This window comes from Amphibalanus amphitrite, unplaced genomic scaffold (assembly GCF_019059575.1).
Source record: "Amphibalanus amphitrite isolate SeventyFive unplaced genomic scaffold, NRLGWU_Aamphi_draft 000814F_arrow, whole genome shotgun sequence".
Taxonomy (NCBI): domain Eukaryota; kingdom Metazoa; phylum Arthropoda; class Thecostraca; order Balanomorpha; family Balanidae; genus Amphibalanus; species Amphibalanus amphitrite.
In genome coordinates this window covers 301426-323217 of record NW_024882308.1, presented here as the reverse complement: position 1 = coordinate 323217, position 21792 = coordinate 301426, and the positions used below count along the sequence as shown (strand labels likewise).

Below are 21792 nucleotides of genomic sequence, written 5' to 3'. Positions count from 1 at the left end.
TCACCGCTCATTGCCAAAGAAGACTGAGGAATTTTTTGGAAATCACGTGGGTTGTATAACGGAATGGCTGCTACCAGTTTGCGCGGTCAAATGTGTAAAAATACGCAACACTTCTTCAAAACTGCGATGGCCCATACCTCCAGGGGGCCCATACCTCCCGGGTTTCCCCTACCTAGTCATTTAAGGGTATAGAAGCCAATGAATATAAGGACTACCCCACAAAAAAAGACCACAGGCCAATCGGTCCAGCGGTTGCTGAGATATGTATTAACCTCTCAAAAGCGCTACAGGCCGGGCCGGGCCGTGCCGCTCACACTGAGATGTTCCCGTTATATTGAAAAGAGTTCGCTTCACTCGCTGCGCTCGCTCGCTCGTAATCAGAAAGCCAAATTTGCGGCACCATCATACTGCCAACCATTCAGCACGCCCAGGCTCTGTCTCAGTCTCAATCGGAGCAAACGCTCTCAACACCTTGTGAAGGACCCGGAACGAATACATCCCGTTTGTCGAGAACTCACTTGTCCGCACACTTTGATGTAGGCGAATTAGCATGTCTTGACGCTAGTTGCTTTCACTGCAAGCTGTTTTGCCTTTACTCAATGATAGAAAGTGTTCAAGAGTTTTAGTTCAGACCACGCGGACTAACTACCTGGAACCTTCAATTCCAGATCTAACTCGTCAATAAAAAATATAAGAATGATAGGAGGGATGCCTTCGCAACGCATACGATATTCATGGTATTAGCAAGCATGTGCCAAGTAATTTGTCAGTTCGTACCCCAGAGCGTCTTTCTCTGAAATGTGCTCTGTGAAGGGGCGGAGTACCGAGCGCCGGCCCTCCTCCGCTCCGCTCGATCGCCGGGTGCTGCTGGCGCCGGTGAGCCGGCAGACCGCCCCTCCACGTGCCAGGGGCGCCTCTCTGCACCGGGCTGGCCCGAGTGGCACAGGCCGGCAGCATGAAGGACGAGCGACGGTCCGTCTCCGCTACGTGCCACTGCAGTGCCACCGGGCCACATTGCGACACCGCCGCCAGTGCGGACGGACGCACACATAGCACACACGGCCCGGGCCGGCCGAGCTCCACCGACCGGCCAATAAACCCGGGGCTGTAAGTATGTACCGCCCCGACCGGACCGTGCGTGGATGGGAGCCGCAGCTCGCGGAGGCCGGTACGGAAACCGGCCACCTGGCGGCCGGCGGCCCAAGCTGCGGGCACGCGCCCGCCAGACGCTTCATCTGGGCGGGCTCGCCGGCAAGTGGGCGCAGTTGGTGTCCATCCGAGCTCCTGTGCACCGGCCACCTCCTCCTCGGTGAGTAGCTCGGCAGGCCGCCTCCCTCCCCCAGAGTAGCTCAGCAGGCCGCCTTCCCCCAGAGTAGCTCGGCAGGCCGCCTCCCTCCCCAGAGTAGCTCGACGGGCCGCCTCCCTCCCCAGAGTAGCTCGGCAGGCCGCTACCCTCCCCCAGAGTAGCTCAGCAGGCCGCCACCCTCCCCAGAGTAGCTCGGCAGGCCGCCTCCCTCCCCCAGAGTAGCTCAGCAGGCCGCCTCCCTCCCCCAGAGTAGCTCAGCAGGCCGCCTCCCTCCCCAGAGTAGCTCGACGGGCCGCCTCCCTCCCCCAGAGTAGCTCAGCAGGCCGCCTCCCCCCAGAGTAGCTCGACGGGCCGCCTCCCTCCCCCAGAGTAGCTCAGCAGGCCGCCTCCCCCCAGAGTAGCTCGACGGGCCGCCTCCCCCCCCCCAGAGTAGCTCGGCAGGCCGCCTCCCTCCCCCAGAGTAGCTCAGCAGGCCGCCCTCCCCCAGAGTAGCTCAGCAGGCCGCCACCCTCCCCAGAGTAGCTCAGCAGGCCGCCTCCCCCCAGAGTAGCTCAGCAGGCCGCCTCCCTCCCCCAGAGTAGCTCGGCAGGCCGCCTCCCTCCCCCAGAGTAGCTCAGCAGGCCGCCACCCTCCCCAGAGTAGCTCAGCAGGCCGCCTCCCTCCCACAGAGTAGCTCAGCAGGCCGCCTCCCCCCCCCCAGAGTAGCTCGGCAGGCCGCCTCCCTCCCCCAGAGTAACTCAGCAGGCCGCCTTCCCCCAGAGTAGCTCGGCAGGCCGCCACCCTCCTCAGAGTAGCTCAGCAGGCCGCCTCCCTACAGAGTAGCTCGGCAGGCCGCCTCCCTCCCCCAGAGTAGCTCAGCAGGCCGCCTTCCCCCAGAGTAGCTCGGCAGGCCGCCACCCTCCTCAGAGTAGCTCGGCAGGCTGCCTCCCCACAGAGTAGCTGTGGAGGCTCCCCGGCACCTTCCCGTGCGTTCATGCCGGTTCCAGCTCTGCGGGCTCCCCTGCCCCTCAGATAAGGTCTCCGTGGGCTCCCCAGCCCACTCCTCCCACCTAGCCCTACCGCCGACATCAGGTCTCCGTGGGCCCCTCCATGTCCTCACAGGAACTCTTCAGGCTCGCGGACCTTTCACAGCAACAGCGACGCCGCACCGGATTGACCGGTGACCTCATCAGCGGGGATCGACCCCCTTCCCCGCGACCTCCCTACTGCTACCGAAGTCATACACGTGTGCGCCGACTGACATGAACAGTGAACACTTCCCTCAGACGCGGGGCGGACCCTCTATATGACAAGGACTGCTAGTGCGGCGGTAAGGGGCAGCGCGTCAGGCCCAAGCTGCCAGCTAGCGCCCGCGTGCCTATTTAAAAAGAAATGTATGCTTGTTTTTTATGTGTCTAGAGTACCTATTCCTGCACCAAAACAGTTTATGTTTTTAATTTTCATCAACAACACCAGTCAGCATAGCGTATCTACAAAAAAATATGGAAACCATTGCTGTTTTACTCGGTCCATATTCAGGTAAACGCCCTTGAAGGCACAATTCACAGTAAAAGAAAGAAAGAAAAATGTTCATCAACGTACATATTCATTGAATGGAGGCAGAAAAATGTTCAAATTCATGTTATGCAGCTTCTAACGCTCATCACACATACGATTATTATGGATAGGTATTCGCAACCCTACACCCCATGCTATACCTAGCACTGGAGTAAAACCAGTGGCTTAAAAACAGCTTGTCGCTTGCTTCAAATAACTCATCCGCATGCAGCTGTGGCCACATTGAGCCGAAAAAAGTGTGCTGAAAAATACCCAGTAAAACCATGTGCACGGCTAGAATTACGTGGATTTCGCGCGGGCGACACACGTTATATTTTCCGTGAATGCATTGCAGGTGATTCCAAAGGGAAATTGATTATTTAGGTTTCAGACACACCATCACTCGGGCCCACATTAGACACTGCAGACCAGCCAACCTTTGTACGAGTCACTAAGTTTGTTAGACTCATTTTGTTTCTTTTTTATGCTTTTATGTTTAATTTTTAATTTTGTATTCATTTTTTTCACATAAGATATCATTTGGGGTAGATATTCTTCAAAATGGTGTGCGTGCCATGACTAAATCTGCAATCTCAAATAGAGAAGTCCGTTTGGAACGGATCATAGCCATTGCTATATAAAATAAATCATATAACCTACTTAATAAATATCGGGTTCCAACAATACGACGGCAAAAACAGAAAACCGTCGAGCTAGCACGTCTCTCTTGAAAGTACCTACCTACCGCGCATCAGTGCGTCAGATCCATCAAGCCCAACCAAATGAAGGCTGTCAAAATTGAGAGTTGCCGAATCAAATGGGTTTTCTGGGTCAATTGGTTCCAAGACTCTCAAATTATTCTAGCAGCCTTCCCTCATTTGGGCTTGATGGATCCGACGCACCGATACGCGGTACTTTCAAGAGGGACTCACGTCAAATGGTGTAGCAGCAGTGAACATTAGACATTGAGCGATCGGGAGCGGGCGAGAGGCCCGAGCGCATAGCAAAGCGTTATTTTCTACAAGCCTCAGCAATGACCTGTCATCTTTAATCTACAGTGTGAAAAGGGACATCTTCTTTAGTCTACAATATGAAAAAGGACATCAATATCTAATCATGCCATGATTCCCGATTCCAACTGGTCAAACTAGTCACGACAATCAGGTCAGATATGACAAAAATCCAGGGGCAGCCGCCGGTGGCCGGTTTCTTTAACAAGCGTCGGGTTAGTGCCGGTCATGTCGGCGGCAGCGACGGAGACCCCGGAGGCCCGCCTGGTGCCGGCGACCCGGCCGTCCCCTCGCCTGGGCCCCGATAACGCTCCACGTGCCTGCCTCGTGTGCTCACCGCTGAGCCGTTCGTTGTTGGTCGCCCCGTCATCTGCTGTGCCGGCTGTGGGAAGGCGCGACACCGGCCGGACCGGGGCGGCGTCACTGGCCTTCCGGGGCCGCGGCCGCGCCAGCTGCTCGGCTGACTCGGCCGCCCGCTCCCCGGCGACCCTGGGTGTCAGCACCGGACACCGTCCACGGACCGGCTCAAATCACCGGGACCCGGTCAGGTCGCGTCGGAAGGAGACGAGTGGACCGACCTGACCAGACACGACGAATCCGACCCAGCCGGTTCACTGGGACGGCGAGAGTCCGGCGGCCGCCGCTGAGCCCGACGGACGCCGACCTCGGTGACCGGCTGCCCGATCCCATCCCTCACCTGATCAGCAGTGGGGCCAGTATATTCTTTTTCTTTTAATGAGATACTCATACATTTTTCTTGCTGTAGCCATTTTCCGCTTCTTTATTCAGCACTGAATAACTATGAGTCCCACAACTCCATGCACCCGTGCGAAGGGGCCGGACAGGGCCGGACCTGGCCGGATTTGAGATTGGCGGGCCGCTCGGCCCAAGGCCGGCTAGCCGTGACCTTGTTGGGGCGCCGGGGCACATAGCCCTGCTGCCGCGCGCGGCGGAGATGGCTGTCCTGATGGTGCCGACACCGACTGGCACCGCTCATCGTAAAGCAGCGTCCAGACGCCAAATCAGCGCCGGCTCGGCGCCGGCGGCCGTGCACCTGCCAGACACTCTCCATTTCAAATACACACCCGAGCTGTGCAGCCGGTGAGTCAACTGACCCACGGCTGGAGACGGCCGCGCCGCCCTGGTCTGACGCAGCGCCGTATCTCAGCCAGCCGCGCCGCCCCGGTCCGAGGGTGGACCGGCGCTGCGGCTGTGTCGCGGCGCGCTCCCACGGCCTCCGCTGGCCGGCTGGTGGTGACGCAGGTCGCAGACGCTGCTGGCCGGCTGGTGGCTGGTGGTGACGCAGACGCTGCTGGCCGGCTGGTGGTGACGCAGACGCTGCTGGCCGGCTGGTGGTGACGCAGATGCTGCTGGCCGGCTGGTGGTGACGCAGGCGCTGCTGGCCGGCTGGTGGCTGGTGGTGACGCAGACGCTGCTGGCCGGCTGAGCCCATTAGCCGTTCGCCGCATGACAGACCCGCCTCGAGCCACCGCGCGGTATCGGCACCGCCGCGCCGCGGACAGGCGACCGCTCAAGGACACCAGAAATATAGCCGACCGTCTCGGCTAATTATTGGGGCTCGGCGCAGCTCGAGAAGTCGACGTAATTTAGGGCCGACCTTTGTTGACATACACGAAACCGGCGGTGACGTGACAAGGATTTCGGATCTGCCCGTTTGACTGAAGGTTAAACCGTTTACTGGGACACCTGCCTCCCTCAGGCGACGGCGAAAACGCGGCCGATACGGGCGGCCCCATCCCGATGTCGCCAGAAGGCATTCATTGTCAAAGCCAATTACTGGCAGCATGCACGGTGTATGCGGCGAAAAAGCGTCTTTTGTACTGATTGGCGGGATTTTCATTCAATGCTTCATTGCTGACGGTGTCAGGTTGTCAATCATCCCGCAAAAAGTATCAGTACACAGGCCATTCAGAATTTCAGAGGTGCGACTGGGCGCGGGTCAGGTCAGCAGTGCCTCTATGGGACGGCGGTGTCGGGTCAGCAGTGCCTCTATAGGACGGTAGCACCGGGATGCCGTGTGGATCCATTGCCGCCATTCGTTTCATTTGTTCGGCTCCGTTTCACCGCTGTATGGACGGGTGGTGCCGCGCCACTGTTCTGAAACGGGCCCTGTTCACACCTACCCGGGCCCCAGAGCGCCCCGGCCGATGGACTCGAATGGTAATGGCACCGGCCGCCGTACTGGGTGGCGGCGACCGCCCGTGCCATCCGGCAGTGGAGGGGGGCCTGTCACCGGGTCGTGCTGACACCGCGCGCCACACCGTCCGCGCAGCAGGGGCGTCTCGGCCCGGCCCTCTGCCCGGTCAGCCGCCAAAGCGTAGACAGACTGTCGCGCCGGCCGCGGGTCCACACGAGGGCCGGCGCGCGCGCAGCACGGCGGCCGGCCGACGAACGGAGGCGCGGCACGGCCGGCAACGTGCTGCGACCCGGCACCATTTTACCATCACAATTCGCCGACAGCCGGCCCGAGCTCTGTTTGTGGGTCGCCGCCCCCGGAGCGGCATTGTCAGCAGCTGACCTGACCCGTCCGCGCGGCGAGGCTGGGCCGCGGCCGACGCGGTGTCGGTGCACCCCATTGTCCGCCGCACAGACCGCCGCCGCTTACACAGCTCGGTCCAAGTCACAGTGTCAGTGGGAGCAGCATGATGCGCCGACTGATGCTGAACTGGAGCACGGTTACGGCACAGTCAGCACCTGATGGCGCCAATACCAGGACACCGCATTCTTCCAGACATGCGACGACTCATAGCAGCCACTGGTTCAGATATTCGATATTCGTTCAGATATCCCCTCCGAAGTAACTCTAACAAATCGACGACACCGGAAAAAATCCTCTAACATATTTCCTACGCATTCTTGTACAAACAGTTCATTCAACTGAGCTGCGCTGGGCCTTTGAACGTCTCGTTCGGCCGACGGTACGGCGTTAGCCTCCCTGGCTGTATTCACCCTTCCGTGTCCGTCAGGCGGCCATGAACCGATGCATCAGACGGTTAGTCATGCCGTCTAAATGTCCGTCCGCTGGACAGGATATAATACAACCAGCCAGTCACAGGGTCTGCAGGCCCCATTACAATGAGCCCGCGGCGGAACACGGGCGTTAGAGACGCTGTGCACGTCACGTGGGAGGGTGGCGGCCCCTGGCAGCCCTGACCGGTCACTCTGGAGGGGCCCCCTTACTGTCACCGGCCAATGACCACCGGCGGCCCATGGCCGGAACTGGCCACTCACGTGTCTTCTGTGGCCGGTTCCGTCACAGTTCGGCGGCCAGAATGGGCAGACGGCAACCCCGCGGCCACCCTTTGACACAGCAGCAGTGAGACGTAGCGATGGATTCCAGGGGTCTGCGACAGAACCTGACCGGTACGTCAGCGCTTCTACAGGCCGCTCAACACCCGAGCCCCACTTCACCCGGCCGAGTGGTTGGAGCCAGAGTGGAGCGATACCGACAGTTGGGCGGCGACCCGGCCCGGCGCTGCCCGGTCTCGGCGCGTCCTCACCGGGCCGCCCCTCGGCGCCGCGCCGGTCTCCGTCTCCGGCGCCAGATCTATGGCGGCCGTCACGGGACAGGTCATTGTACCGCCGTACCGGCGCCGGTCGACTCCAACAAATGGCCGCGCGCACTCCCGGCCATAAATAGCAGAGGTCGGCGCGCCGCTACTCTGCCGACCGCATCTCATGTCGCGTCCACTTCCGCGTCTGTCCGCGCCCCGCCCGCCCCGCCCCGCCCCGCTCGGGGTCGGGCCGGGCCGGTCGGCGGCGCCGAGGCCGGTTACGGGGCGGCAGGCCGGCGCGACGGCCCATCACCGAGCGCCGGCTGATGAACCCCGCCGGCCGAACTCATGAGCCGGTAGTCAGGCTCGGGCTCCCGTCTACATAGGTGGGAAGTTCCGTCTGTACGCATCCGTTCCGTTAGCCGGGGTAGCCGAAGAGACTTTGATGACGTGTGATGGAGTTTGAGGCAATGGGCGAACAGTATGGCCGATAAGGCAGGGCCTGCGTCCGCAGGCTATAAAACAGATCTGCCTTATCTGGCCTTCATAAAAACATATGCATTAAGTGACATAACATGTAAAATATAAATATTAGCCCTCTGAACTTCCGTGACCTGACCGCAGCCCTCTGACCTTACGTGACCCGATCGCAGCCCTCTGACCTTCCGTGACCTGACCGCAGCCCTCGGACCTTTAGTGACCTGACCACGGCCCTCGGACCTCAAGTGACCTGACCACGGCCCTCGGACCTCTGATGACCTGACCACGGCCCTCGGACCTCTGATGACCTGACCACGGACCTCGGACCTTAAGTGACCTGACCACGGCCCTCGGACCTCTGATGACCTGATCACGGACCTCTGTCTGTTTCAGCCGCAGCCGCCGTGACACATCGATACAACTATGGCCTCCTTCAGAGTTCTGTTCGTGCTGGCGCTGGCCGCCACGACCCTCGCAGGTAACGACCTCAGCCCCAGGTGGGCCGCGGCTCATCTTGGTGTTAAGTTGCTCGGCCGATATCAGTTCGATAATGGCAAAAATGAGGTCTAAATAAATATATCCTACTCAAACAGGTGGTTGGCCGCTTTAGTAAATATATTTCCGAAAACTTAGGTTTCAAAGTTTTCATATATTTTTAATTAAAGTAGTACAGTCTTAAGACTCAAGAGACTTACTTAGTTCATTTTCCAAGTGGCTGAAGTCGGCCGCCTTAATGGGCGCCAGGGCACTCCCCCCCCCCGCGAGTGTGTTTTCACTAGTAATTAGGAACCGAAGAGGTCTTGTCCCGTGAGCTGCTGCACGAGGATGGTTGTCCGAGTGTCGACTGCCCCGCTGACCGTCGTTTCCGACTCGGTTCCAGTTCCGATGGCGCGCCCGTCGACCATCGAGGCCACCGTTCATGACGTCACGGACAGCGCAGAAGGTGAGAGAGCACGCGCCGCGGCCGACCCTCCCTGCCCACCGCCCTGCCGACCAGGCAGTTAGGTTTGTTCTTAGCATCACCTTCCCGCATCCTCCTACTCACCATGTAAAAATCACAATGCCTGCTGCGGTACAATGGTAAACAAATGTCGGCATACTAACAACTGTACAGACATAAGAAATGTGTGCTTTTTAACATGTACGGTAGTAAACATAAACAGGAACAGATTAACACTTTCCAACGCCGAATCCCATGGCTGTTGTGATCACTGCTGTCTCTTCTCTCCCAACTGACCAGTGACCTCCTGTCACACTGATTCCGACCGCGGTCACCGGGTGAGCCGAGCCACCGTTGGCGCGGCGGGCTGCGGCCGAGCGGCGCGCGCCGGTCGCCGTGAGCGCGCTCCGACGGCGCCCACTGACACGTACTAAACTATGCACCCATGCCCGTAGCTCGGGTTGGCCAGCAGCAGCACGAGCTATCCGCGCCGTCCACCCAAGGGTCGGCTGGCGGTTTTCTGCGGGACACGCTGACAATACCATGAATACCATGAGACCATGCAAATGGCACCACTGAAAACTCGGATAGTTAAGGTGGCGCAACTGAGCCATGGGCATATGAATTTCTCAGCACTGTTGCTGTAGGTGTCGCTACTAAGCCCTCAACTGGTGTAGGTGGCGACACTGAACCCCCAACTAGTGTAGGTAGCGACAAGTTGATCCCTCAACTGGTGTAGGTGGCGCTACTGAGCCCCCAATTCGCGTAGGTAGCTACATTGATCCCTCAACTATTGTATGCGACCATACTGAAGGCATCCCTGACTTGCCCTTATTCCCCGCGCAAAAAGCAAAAAGCAGCCACCCACGCGAGATATTTTGTAGGAATAAGCATTCGAAATGGGGCATTTTGGTAGAAGGCGCTTCTGGGAGGCCAAAGTCTGAAACGCACGCCCAGCAAGATCCGCATGCACCCTACAGCTTGGTTGTGGAGGTCTGCATGTAACATGGCTTGGAGAAGATACACCGGGTGTGTGGAATCCGGCGAGCATCGCGCATGACCACGACATCCGACTGCCGTTGCCAGCAACACCTAACAGCCGCGGATCTTTGATTGGGCATCGGAATGACGGCATTGGTCATTGGAGCGAAGGAGCTCAGCGGTACCCACTACCACACCCATGTACATATGTATAATGCGGAGGAGAGACGATATAGAGCACTTCTTCTCTGCCGAAATGCCATATGACATAACAACCATCCCAAAATGCTTTGGAATTCTTTGGAACTTCATAATCTTTGCTAGCATCCGGACACTAAGAATGGCCCGTTTATATTATATATAATGATTTTCCATTGGCGACGAGAGGACTAAACAGCATTTAGGTAGGTATGTGTAAAGGTTTTAAATTTTTAATTTTCGACGAAAATTTTGCTTATGTTGCTAATAGAATCTGGAGGATTATTAGTTTTTGCGTGAAGCCGAAAGGAAAAGAAGAACATTTTGAGAACCTGTCGAAATCAATATATATCGTCGTAGCTGTCGTGTTTCGAACGGCGCCCGCTAGGTGGCGAGACGTAGTTCCAAGACGGTGTACCAGACGTCTCCATTGTCGCGGTCGTTTCAGCCTGTTATCACAACGGCGAAACGTACGAGGATGGCAGTCGGATCGAGGACCCGAGCGATCCGTGCGCAGTGCGCTTCTGCGTGGGCGGCAGCGTTCGCAGCACGGCGCTGCAGTGCATCGTGCGGGACGACTGTGAGCCGCGCCACCTGGCGGGCCTCTGCTGTCCCAGCTACGACCACTGCGCCTCGCTCGGTTAGTCGGCCTGCCGGTGGGCCGTCCTGGGCGCCACAACCGCCCGAACCATGTCCCCGCAGTTCCACTCTCCGAAAGCCCACTGTCTCACCGTGCTGAGCTCGTGGACTAGCGTCCAGCTCAGCGGGCGTAGAATCTTATTCAACAAACACACGAGCACTAGTGCAGGCGCACACTGTGCGCCTGCATCTTTACTGTCCATTACGTGTCATCCGCATTCCACAACCGTTCTAAACCGCAATGCCTGACGTCTGCCCTGGCGCGTTTCAGGCAAGTTCCCGCAGGGTGCGGCCGAGCCGTACCAACCCGAGGACGACGACCCGGAAGTAGTCGCGGCCGCCGAGGAGGTGAAGGCCGCTGCCGAAGAGGCCGCTGACGAGGCCGAAGAGGCCGCTGATGAGGCCGCCGAGGAGGCCAAGGCCGAGTCTGAAGAGGAGGAGGCCGACTCGGAGGGCAGCGGGCTCGAGGCTGACGAGTCCGACGAGGCTGACGACGACTCGTTTGCTGCGCAGCTGGTGTTCGACGAGGACGCCATCGAGGCCAGCGGCGTGGTCGCCGACGACGCCGAGCACGTGGAGGGCTCCGGCGTCGTGGCCGACTTTGCCCGCACCGCGGCGCTCCAGGAGCCGATCGAGGCGTCCGGCGCGCCGGCACAGGACGACGCCGAGGCTGTCGAGGGATCCGGCGCCGACTACCAGTTCGACGGAGCCGCGAGCGAGCAGCTGCGCTTCGCCCTGGAGGGGTCTGGCGAAGTGGCCTTTGACGCGGTGGAGGGATCTGGTCGACGGGTCAGTCTAGACGAGACCTCTGAGCCGCTGCTGCTGGAAGCGTCCGGTGAGGCGGCACTCGACGACGCCGAGGGTTCGGGCATCTCGCACGAGCCCGAGCTGGGAATCGAGGGCGAGGACCTGCTGAGCAGCAAGTAGATGCGCGCCAGTCGGTCGGCACCAGCCTTCACCGGAGTGAGCCGTCCGGCCGGTGGGCAGACTTGCCCGAGCCGCCGCGCCCCCGGTCCAATCAGGAGACACAAAACTGTGGCATTACACGCGCGTCCGGTCGGTTTGTGATACATACATGTCCGCTATTTCACGTGCGTTGCATGGGCGTTGACACACTAAAGCTAATATTTATTTTTGTGAGTCGCGCAAGGCCTTCGGCGGCTTAGGAGAGCCACTGCGGTCGCCCACCACTTGGGAATGCGTCCGAACAACGCGGCTGCCAGGCCGGCCAGTACCGCGGCCCCGTGTCCCTGTCCGCCAGTGGGAGACAGCACTGTCTCCAAGTACATCTTCCAGTGGTACACGGTTCGGGGTGGACGATCTTCCGCCAGAGATGAACCATTCCCTTAGCGCCATTCCTCCAAACTGTGCATCAATTAGCGACGGTTAGCCAGCATCAGGTGTTGTGTGCAATCAAAGACTGTAGCTGCTTTGGCTTCATTCCACGAGGTGAAACGTGGTCCAATAAAAGGCGACAAAGGATCGGGATGTTTGAAAAAGAACATTTTACTCTAAAACTCAAAGGAGTATTGGAAATAAATTTCAAAGTTGGAACACATTCACCCCCACAAACTTCTCATCGCATTAGAAGAAATGATGCGTCATATTTGTTAAGCATTTGAAAAGCGATGAAACCATTGTTATGGTTGTGCACTGCTAAGCGAAGTAATCAGTGTACGTACATTTATGCCATTTAAATCCCATTAGGGCTAAATCGCCTAATCCTCCACTATATAACCCGGCAGTTGCTGGGGTATTTCGCCACCCACCGTTTGCTGGGGGGGGGGGGGCATTAAACGCCCCCAGCCGATAACCCGAGAACCAATAGGCGCAGCGAAACGCACGAGGCGGCAAACGAAAGAACGCGACGAGACGCTTCAGATGAGTACTTTAAAATTGAATTTTGAGGTAACAGGTCGGGTCAAGGTCAGGTCAAACACCTGAAATCGGGCTTTCAGTAGCATGGATTTCAGGACTTCGCAATGGGTGCCTCTCGTCATAAACTCTGTCAAAACGGTGCACAATCCATCATATAAGGCCTACAAGAGTGTCAGCTCCATGTAGGGGTCAATCAAGCATAGGTCAGGGTCAAGGTCAGGTCAACCTGGTAGGCACATATCCTCGAAAATCAAAACTGATATTCGCAGCCTGTGACACATGTTTTATGGGTAATTTGGGGCGTAGAACACGATGGTGACATTCATTTTATCATATGTGTACGTGTTTGGCTCAAAAACTTGAATTTAAGAAATGCATGTGTCATGGTGGTGAAGAAGTCACGAGAAATTGCCCAGATTTAGTTCAAGATTTTGGAAAATGCGGAACGATAATCAATAATCGAAGATAGCCATTTGATTGTTCATGGTATTGGCAGTCTAATGGCGTTTACGGCATGTCTGTATGTCTATTCTGTGATTTTATATGATTTTTTGAACATATGCCGTTTTTCGTCGAAAACTCAGAAATCATGACGTCATTAAAACTTCGATATCTCAAAAATTTTCGGACCGATTTTTTTTGAAACTTTGTCACAATAGACTTCCATCAATTCCCTACAGGTACCAAGCGTTGTTTTTATGCTATGGCTCGGCGAAAAAAGTGGGGGCGTTTAACGCCCCCCCCCCCCAGTAACTCGCGGGATAAGTCGCTAAATCCTCCACTTCGTTTGGCACGAAAAACGATTTGAGCTAACGACGGGAAATTTGGTATTTCCTTAAAGGGACCCTCCCACCTCCAAAAAAGTTTATGAATTGGCATGAAAGTGATGTCGCTCGGTTCAGAAAGAGCGAAAACGAATATCTACCAAATTTCACCGAAAAATATTCACCGGTTTTCAAGATATTAGACTTTTACTTTTGTTTACTTTTTTTGGGATCTCCGCTGTTTCTAGCGACTTTATTTTAGAAGTGCGGCGTTTGCGGCAGATGTTGCGCGCAAATAGCATATACCACCGCGTGCTACAAAACGTTTTAGTCAAACATTTAAAAATCGTTAGATATCTGCGCTGACGTCACACATTCAGAGGGGTATTCCTAAGCATTAGCCCCTCTGAATCAAAATGCTGCAATTTTGAAATTCAATATTTCCGATTTAAGGCATTTCTCGATGTTGTGAGTGCCGAAACCGGTAATTGTGAGCCAGGGACCCCATTTTGGCTATCTCAACTCAAATCTAATGTTAAGGTGGGAGGGTCCCTTTAAAATTCATTGGGAGTATTGTGCCAAAATGTTATCTTCTTTTTTGCGCAAAAATATATCTAATGCCAATTTATCGGGAGCATGTTTTCGTCAAAATTCCGCTCTAAAAATCATTCGCCGCTAACAGCCAGTCTTTTTCTCTTTACAGTAGGTACCTAATGTAGCTAAGTAAGAAACACACACAAAAGCGTGCCAGGCCGGTGATCGGCGCCCACCGCGCCGGATCGTAGGAGGGGGGGGGGGGGGGAAGGGAGCTTGAAACCCCTCTACCTCGACTTTAGAGAGAGCGTCAAAAATAATGAGGAAGTACCTCGGCCATTTTTTAGGTTGGGGGAAAATCAAGTCACCAGAGGTCATCAACAGTCCAATTTCAGGGTTCAGGGCACTACAGGGTGCGGTCGATAAATTAGGACAACTTTGAGAACGCTATTTGGCAAATAAACTGGTGAGCGAGTAGATATTTTAACCCGGCACTGCCTGGGCTATTTCCGTACCCACGACAGCCTGGGAGGGGGTCGGATCCGACCCCCCCTGCTATCTCGAGAACCAATGGTCGTATCGAGCCCCGCGAGGCGGCGTTCGAAAGGTCTCTACGAGACCTTCCCAAAGCACTCTTAAGATTTTAAGATTGAGGTCAACTTTCGGATCAAGGTCAGGTGAAAGGTCAAATTCTGGGGTTTTGCATGATTAGGCTTACGGACAGCGGAATCGATAGCTGCTGCTCGAAACTCACCAAAAATGACCTCAAAGACCTAGTGAATGTACCATGTGCGTAGAGGGGTCAAACTAAGTACGGGTCAAGCAAGGTCAGGTCAGGTCACGAAAGGTCACGGTTTTCACTTTCTGCTACATGGGCGTGCGACACATGTTTTATGGCTTATTTTTCACGCCGAATCCGATATGGTTATATGTGACCCCAAGTCACTGTGCTGGTGATAAGTGTGCATTGAAAGCATCAAGAATCGTTTAATACCATACATAACTAAACGAGGGCTAAGAAAAAAGTCAATTTTCAACTTTTTATTTTTGATATAAAAAATGCTTTTTTAAGTTGTAATTTGGGACATATAATGTTCTAATAGAGCTCTATAACATATATTCCGTTTTTTTTTAAATCTCAATATTTTGAATTTTATTAGGTGTTTTCCAAAAGAAATATAGTTTTTTGAATTTTCAGGGGTAAAAAACGCATTTTATGGAAAATCCGAGATAGCCATTTTAAAGAACTCGTTGAGCTGCGTCTATTCATGTTCTTAATTTGCAATTTGCTTTAAACCTTGATTTTTGGCGATTTTTTAAACATTTACCTTTCTTGACTGAAAACGCCATGTAGTTACATCACTAAAATCGATATATCTAAAAAAAAATTGGAAATTTTTCTTAAAAATTGCACAAAAGACGTCAAATTGATGGGGGAGAAGGTATGCCAAGTTTCAAGTTGATAGCGGAAGCGGTTCATGAGTTATTCAGGAAAAAAACGGAGGGAGGGTCGGATCCGACCCCCCCCCCCCCCCCCCACCAGGCGGTCGCGGGTTAAGGTGTGAGCTTCATTAGCTGTTCGTTCTCGGTCTTTAACCTGAATTTTGCAATGATCTGTGCGTTTTGAAGCACAAGAGAAGAGAAAAAGGGCGCCCTTGTCGTTGGGCTCCGCGCTGGGAGGACCGCTGGCATTTGGCAAAATAGTAGAGTTTAACAAAAGCCCCAGAATCCTGTGTTATCGGATTAATAAGGAGTTTGATGGAAGGGTGGTGGGCGGAGAGAGCCACAATGAAGTTTCTGTGCAAAAGAAGGCCCATAAGAGAAGATGGGATTCCTTCAGGACTCCAGCCACTGTGATGGTGCTGACAGTCGTCTCCAATGAGCGTGCATTTAACTATGCCGTCTTTCTTCTTTAAGGAGGGCCTGAGGGTCAATGCTGATGCGTACAAATATTTGATGGACACAGTGGTAAAGCCATTATGAAGGGCGTTATTGGAAGCCGTCACTACGCCTTCCAGCAAGACGGAGCAACAGCCCACACCGCAGGGCGGGAGGAAAACATGAAGGAGCTCCGGCCAAAAAAACATCTGGCCCCATAGGCAGCTCCCCTGACGAAGTAAACGATCACTTTCACATCACTAAATCCTCCCTGAAGATCAAGATGACCGAGGTGATGGCTTTCCTGGACAAGGCCATGGTGGCCAGCGCGTACAAGCGGTTCTGCAACCGAATCGAACGTGTCATGGAGGCTTAAAGGGGATTCATCGAGTGAGACAGGATGTGGACATAGCAAGGAGGAAGTGTGCCAAATTTGGAGTCAATATATTCATTTTTGTAGAAGATATGACGTTTTTTGTAAGACATGCACGTTTGTCCTAATTTATCGCCCACACCCACTATAGCATCGACAGCAAAAGGCGCATTCAACAGCTCCTTAACCTTTCTTCCCGGAAAAAGTAAGTTCTTTCTGGAATTTTGAAATGCGTCAGTTTCTAAAAAAGGTAAATATGCCCTTCTCTCACTAGACATTAAGTTACGACACTCGGAGTTCTTCCTAAAAAGTAGCACGCATTTAAAGCACACACATGTTTAAATAACGAAATCAAAGACGATTGGCAAGAAGACTCGGAGCGGAAAGTTCGCCGGCGAAGACAAATTTGGCAAGAAGACAAATTCTTGTACGCTTCAAATTTTCAGTGCATTTTTCGGGCTTAAATTTATCAAAAGCATGTAATTATGAATATCATTTTTTAAAGAGATAAAATAAATATCATAACAAAAAACATTACAATCTCATACGAATATTTAGTGGAATAAGTTCAAGCACAATTAAATGCATTTTCGAAATTGCTAAATTCATAGCACTGAAAGAGGCTAAAAATGGCAGCATTGACATCAAAAGAATCCGAAGACACAGCACTGGAATCAAGAGGTTATACGCTGGGTAAAAAACTGGGTCAAGGCTCTTATGCTAAGGTTCGAATGGCTGAGTATAGAGCTGGCGATAAGGTTGAAAAATTGGCTTGTAAGATCGTGGATAAAAATGTGGCTCCCAAAGACTTTCTAGCGAAATTCTTTCCTCGAGAACTGGATATAATTCCAAAAATGGACCATCCGAGCGTGATTAGAGTCCACAGCATACTGGAAAGAAACATGAAGGTAAGTGTGAAGCAGGTCATTGTCTCAGGTAGCAGCTAAGAGCACTCCAAAGACACGGGCAAAAAGGCGCAAGCATCACAAAACGGGCGAGTTTAACGAGCCCGGCACTATGATGCTACCAAGGAGGGGGGGGGGGGGCTAATGCATTAGAATGCCCCTCTGAATGTGTGACGTCAGCGCAGATCTAACGATTATTAAATCTTTTACTAAAACGTTTGGTAGCATGCGTTGGTATATTATGCTTTGCGCGCAACAAGTGCCGCACTTTCAAATAAAGTCGCTAGGAACAGCGGAGATCCCAATAAGTAAACAAACGTAAAAGTGTAAAATCTTGAAAATCGGTGAAAATGGTTTGATGAAATTTGGTAGATATTCGTTTTCGCTCTTTCTGAACCGAGCGCCATGCCAATTCATCAACTTTTTTAAGGTGAGAGGGTCCCTTTAATCGGCCAACCAGAGAATTTCGACTTGTCCGCTTGGTATTTATCAGTGGACGCCTCATAATGTACCGAAAATAAGTACCTCGCATCAAGATTCGTTATGTAAGTTATCTTAACCCGCGCCCTGCTGGGGGGGTGTTTGAACACCCCCCCCTTGTGGTTTTTCGCGAATATCTCAAAAATGGCGGCGCGGAGCGCCGCCGTTTTTGGTACACCTTATCATACATCAATTCTACACATGTTGTGAAAATTTCAGACCGAGGTCATTCAAGGTCAGGTCACCAGGTCACTTGAAGTGACCTCACCTCATAAAAAGTTTCAATGTCTGTCATAGCTACACCGAGTGACCGATCGCTTTGAAACTTTCAGCGATTGCTAAGAGCAATAGCATGTACAAAATGTATATCTCAGAATTTTGATATCGATGACCTAAGGTCAGGTCAATTTTGCGACCTCCCCATTATAAGTCAATGGGAGAAAATTGAAATGCGTCTCTTTCGGACGAAAGACATTATAAACACTCCCAAACACTGAATTACAAGTAGTTTAGACACACTGAACATGAAAATGGTGTCCGTGACCCCTGTTTATGCCCTGAGGTCATCTTAGGTCACGAATGGTATCTAACAGTTTTTCGCAAATAACTTTTGATAGAGGCATGCTAGAGCGATGAAAACACCTTAGATGTGTTCAGCTCGACGATACGGATCGACTGATATGCAACATGACCCTTTCCGGTCAGGTCATGACCTTGACCTGAGGTCAAATTTTCAAGTTGACCTTTCAAGGTCAAGTTATAGTTCATTCGATGCGTCTTGACGAGAGGAACACGATGCCGGTAAAAGTAAGCTCGTACAAGGCTTGGGTCAAAAGTTATTGCAGAAAACCCGTTTCCGAAAAAATCGGCTATTTTTGCAGTTTTTGCCCCCTGCAGGCAAAACCGTTGACGTTAGGTCAAATCTGAGAGAATTACTCAGAAAGGGCGTTAATAGGGCTATCGAATGCGCTTTTCCGCGGCGCTGTAGCTCTATTGGTTCCCGAGTTATGCGTTGGCTTCTTGGAAATTTTCGATATTCGACCTGGAAATCGGCGAAATTTTGCCTTCAATGACCTCTGGTGACCTGACCTTTGACCTGACCAAAAAATTGACCGAACTGATTTCGTCATTATTTTTGACGCTCTTTCGAACGCCGCCTTCCGCGTATCGCTACGTGGCTCAGGAGCCGAGTTAGAAGGGGGGGTGTTCAAACACCCCCCCCCCCCCAGCAGGGCGTGGAAATCCAGGACCCCCAGCCGGGCGCGGGTTAATTGACGTTCAACCTGCCTAACAAAACACAAATATTGATATAGGTAGTAAACATAATTTGGGAAAGAGGATAGCTCTCCATAACGGCAAATGTCGCCCTCCCTCATTTCAGGTGTACATATTCATGCAGTGCGCCGAGAACGGCGACCTGCTAGAACATATTCAAAAGAACGGCGTGATCCCTGAGGCGCGAACTCGTGCCTGGGTCCAGCAGATGATCAGCGGACTTATCTATCTGCATAACCTCAACATCTGCCACCGCGACCTCAAGTGCGAGAACGTGCTCATCACTAAGAACCACAACCTCAAGATCGCCGACCTGGGCTTTGCACGCTACGTGGTGGACGCCGAGGGAAAGCGGGTGCTGAGTCACACCTACTGCGGCTCGGCCGCCTACGCCGCCCCGGAGGTGGTCAAGGGCACGCCCTACAACCCGAAGATGGCCGACGTCTGGTCCATGGGCGTCATCGTATACATCATGGTGAACGCGTCCATGCCGTTCGACGACAGCAATCTCAATAAGATGCTGCGCGACCAGTTGAACCGCAACTGGAGCTTCCGCAGCAAGGTGCGCGACAAAATGTCGCCCGACCTTAAGACCATGATCACCAGAATGATCGAGCCGGACCTCACCAAGCGCTTCACGGCCGATCAGGTGCAGCAGTGCGAGTGGATGAACAGATCTTGAGGGTCACAGTCGCGTCACACGCGAAACAATCAGCTAACATTTCACAACTTCCTGATGGTACATACTTTTCGGCTCTAAATAACCCCAGTAAATACTGCGAGATTAAATATACCATGCAAGCGGTAATGCTGCATGAATTAATAATTGTTTGTAAGCAATAATTGATAGTTCCTACACCTCGGTGGGTTCCCAGCACAACGCGAACTGCTCGGACGAGGCAGACTGTCAACTTCCTAGCTTACAAACGGACAGCGGAAGAAACTTAGACAGGGGGTCACCACACTTCAAAAAGGGGACCTTAAAATTGAATTCAGTAGGCACGCTTTGACTGGACCCCATTAGAGTCGCCACGGGGGGGGGGGGGGGGGGGCAAGCGGGGCAGCTTGCCCCCCCCCCCAACCTCGGACCGGGCACCCCCTGAGATCGATACATATCCGATGAGATTTTGGAGTCGGGGAAAAATGGGGGTACCTTTCTGAGAATGCCTGTGAGGTCAGACTCGTTCAAGCCAGAGTCGGAGTCGCAGAAGCCAACATTGTCAATGACGCCGACTCCAGACTCGGAAATGTCAATACTGTGATTCATTTCATGTTCCTAGTTGGTTCTTTATTACATTTTATAGCTGATTTTCATAAGTTTTGAAGTGCTGATACAAAATTTGCGTTCAAAGCGTGACACTAAATCTTCGGGCCTTCCTCAACTCTCGTCAAATGCCTGCGACAGACTCAAGTACCGTTCAAGTGCCACAGGGCTCATGACCGCTTACTTTTCACACAGGCTCCGAAGGAGCTCCACTGAGCTCCAAGAAGCCTTCAGAGGGCCCAAACCGGCCTCTGAGAGTCCCACTGGTGTTCATATTCTCTGTGGGCCCACACAGGGATCTTTGAGGACCTTACACATGCGTAGACCTCTGAAGGGCCACACGGATCTTTGAGGATACTTTCAAAATTTTTTGAGAACCTTAGGCCTCTGATAGCTCAGCCGAGCTTTTGAGGCGACAGATTTTGCTGAGCCCATCATGTATATCATTCGATGCGTCTTGACGAGCTGAACTAAGTGAGACCATCCACGCGTCTGTATCTTGTTCCTGTACGGAGTTATTGGCCAAAAACCGCTGGTGACCTTTGATGACGTCACATGACCTCACAGCTGCCCAACAGCAAAACAGACCTCAAGGTAGTGAAGGTTGATCGTATATGAAGTCATGTATGGTATATGGGGCCATTCCGACCCGTTTTAGTGGTAAAAACAGGGAGTTGATTTTTCCCCCATTGACTTATAATGGGGAGGTCGCGAAATTGACCTGACCTTAGGTCACCGATATCAAAATTCCGAGATATACAAATTGTAGCTACTAATGACCTAATAACATCCTGCGACTTTCAAAGGCCTCCGACATCTACTGTAGCTCTGGCACGGTGACAAAGTTGCAAAAAAGTGACTTGAGGTTGGGTCATTCAAAGTGACCTGGTGACCTGACCTTGAAAGGTAGGAGGTTCAAACTTGCACACCATGTGTAAAATTGATGAGGGAATAGTCGTACTAAATTTTGCGGCGCGTAGCGCCGCGGTTTTCCCGCTATTTGCGAAAAACCTCAGGGGGCGGATATCCGCCCCCCCCCCCGTCGGTGCGCGGGTTAAAAAAGGCGCTACTTGATGTTCGGTTGGGCAGAGCCTAGGATGATGTCACAGATTGGTGTTTGCACGGGCGCAGCCAGGTTGGTCCTCCCTCCCCCCCCCCGGCCTTGATGGTCAGTGATACGTGATTTTTTAAGAAATTTATTTTTGGCAGCTTTACAAAATGAAGTGGCCGAAATCCGGGGAGAAAATAGGATTTGGGGGTAGGTTAGGTTCCGCGGGCCCTATCCTAGCGAAAAACCTAATGGGCATTTGCCCCCCCCCCCCCCCCCACCTTTCAGCTGACCCTGGATCCGCCCTTGAGCGCGAGTTATTGGCGAAAAGCAGGAGGGGTGGGCGAAATCCCCCCCCCCCCTTCCACTGCGCGTGTTAAGCGTGAGCCTTGTTAGAAAAAAGGCAATTTAACATGGGAATCCTAGGGGAAGTAGTTTTTGAGCCGGCGCCCATTTGGTATAGTGCTACCAATTGTTACTGGCTACCAGGACTGCGGAGTCGGAGTCGGAGTCGGTCGGAGTCGACAGTTCTGACCGGCATCGGAGTCGGAGTTGATTTTGGAAATCGGAGCCGGAGTCTGAGTTGTAGTCGGAGTCGGAGTCGACAGTTCTGCCCGGAGTCGGAGTCGGAGTTGGTTTTTGGAAGCCAGAGTCGGAGTTGGAGTCACCGAAAATCCACCGACTCCGCTCCGCAGCCCTGCTGGCCATCCCTGATCCTAAGGCAGGTTACCTGCCTATCATGGCGAATCATCCTCCACCCCTCTGAAGCGAGGATACAACGGATAAAC

The 21792-nt window shown here is 53.3% G+C and overlaps 2 protein-coding genes across 4 annotated transcripts; both read left to right on the top strand.

The window, feature by feature from the left end:
• The first annotated feature begins 940 nt into the window (after positions 1-940).
• Positions 941-12087, top strand: LOC122366527 (tol-Pal system protein TolA-like). Of its 2 annotated transcripts, XM_043338891.1 has the most exons (5): positions 1154-1309; positions 8241-8325; positions 8728-8790; positions 10415-10606; positions 10877-12087. In XM_043338891.1, the coding sequence occupies exons 2-5, from the start codon at positions 8271-8273 to the stop codon at positions 11530-11532; spliced, it is 966 nt and encodes a 321-aa protein (XP_043194826.1). In that variant the 5' UTR covers positions 1154-1309; positions 8241-8270; the 3' UTR covers positions 11533-12087. The 2 variants fall into 2 exon arrangements, with proteins under 2 accessions (XP_043194827.1, XP_043194826.1); XM_043338892.1 differs by lacking the exon at positions 10415-10606 and having other exon boundaries at positions 941-1309.
• Positions 12088-16166: 4079 nt separating this feature from the next.
• On the top strand, positions 16167-19515 carry LOC122366526 (testis-specific serine/threonine-protein kinase 1-like). Of its 2 annotated transcripts, none has more exons than XM_043338889.1 (2): positions 16167-16940; positions 18799-19515. In XM_043338889.1, the coding sequence occupies exons 1-2, from the start codon at positions 16662-16664 to the stop codon at positions 19372-19374; spliced, it is 855 nt and encodes a 284-aa protein (XP_043194824.1). In that variant the 5' UTR covers positions 16167-16661; the 3' UTR covers positions 19375-19515. The 2 variants fall into 2 exon arrangements, with proteins under 2 accessions (XP_043194824.1, XP_043194825.1); XM_043338890.1 differs by having other exon boundaries at positions 16365-16725.
• The last annotated feature ends 2277 nt before the right edge of the window (positions 19516-21792 follow it).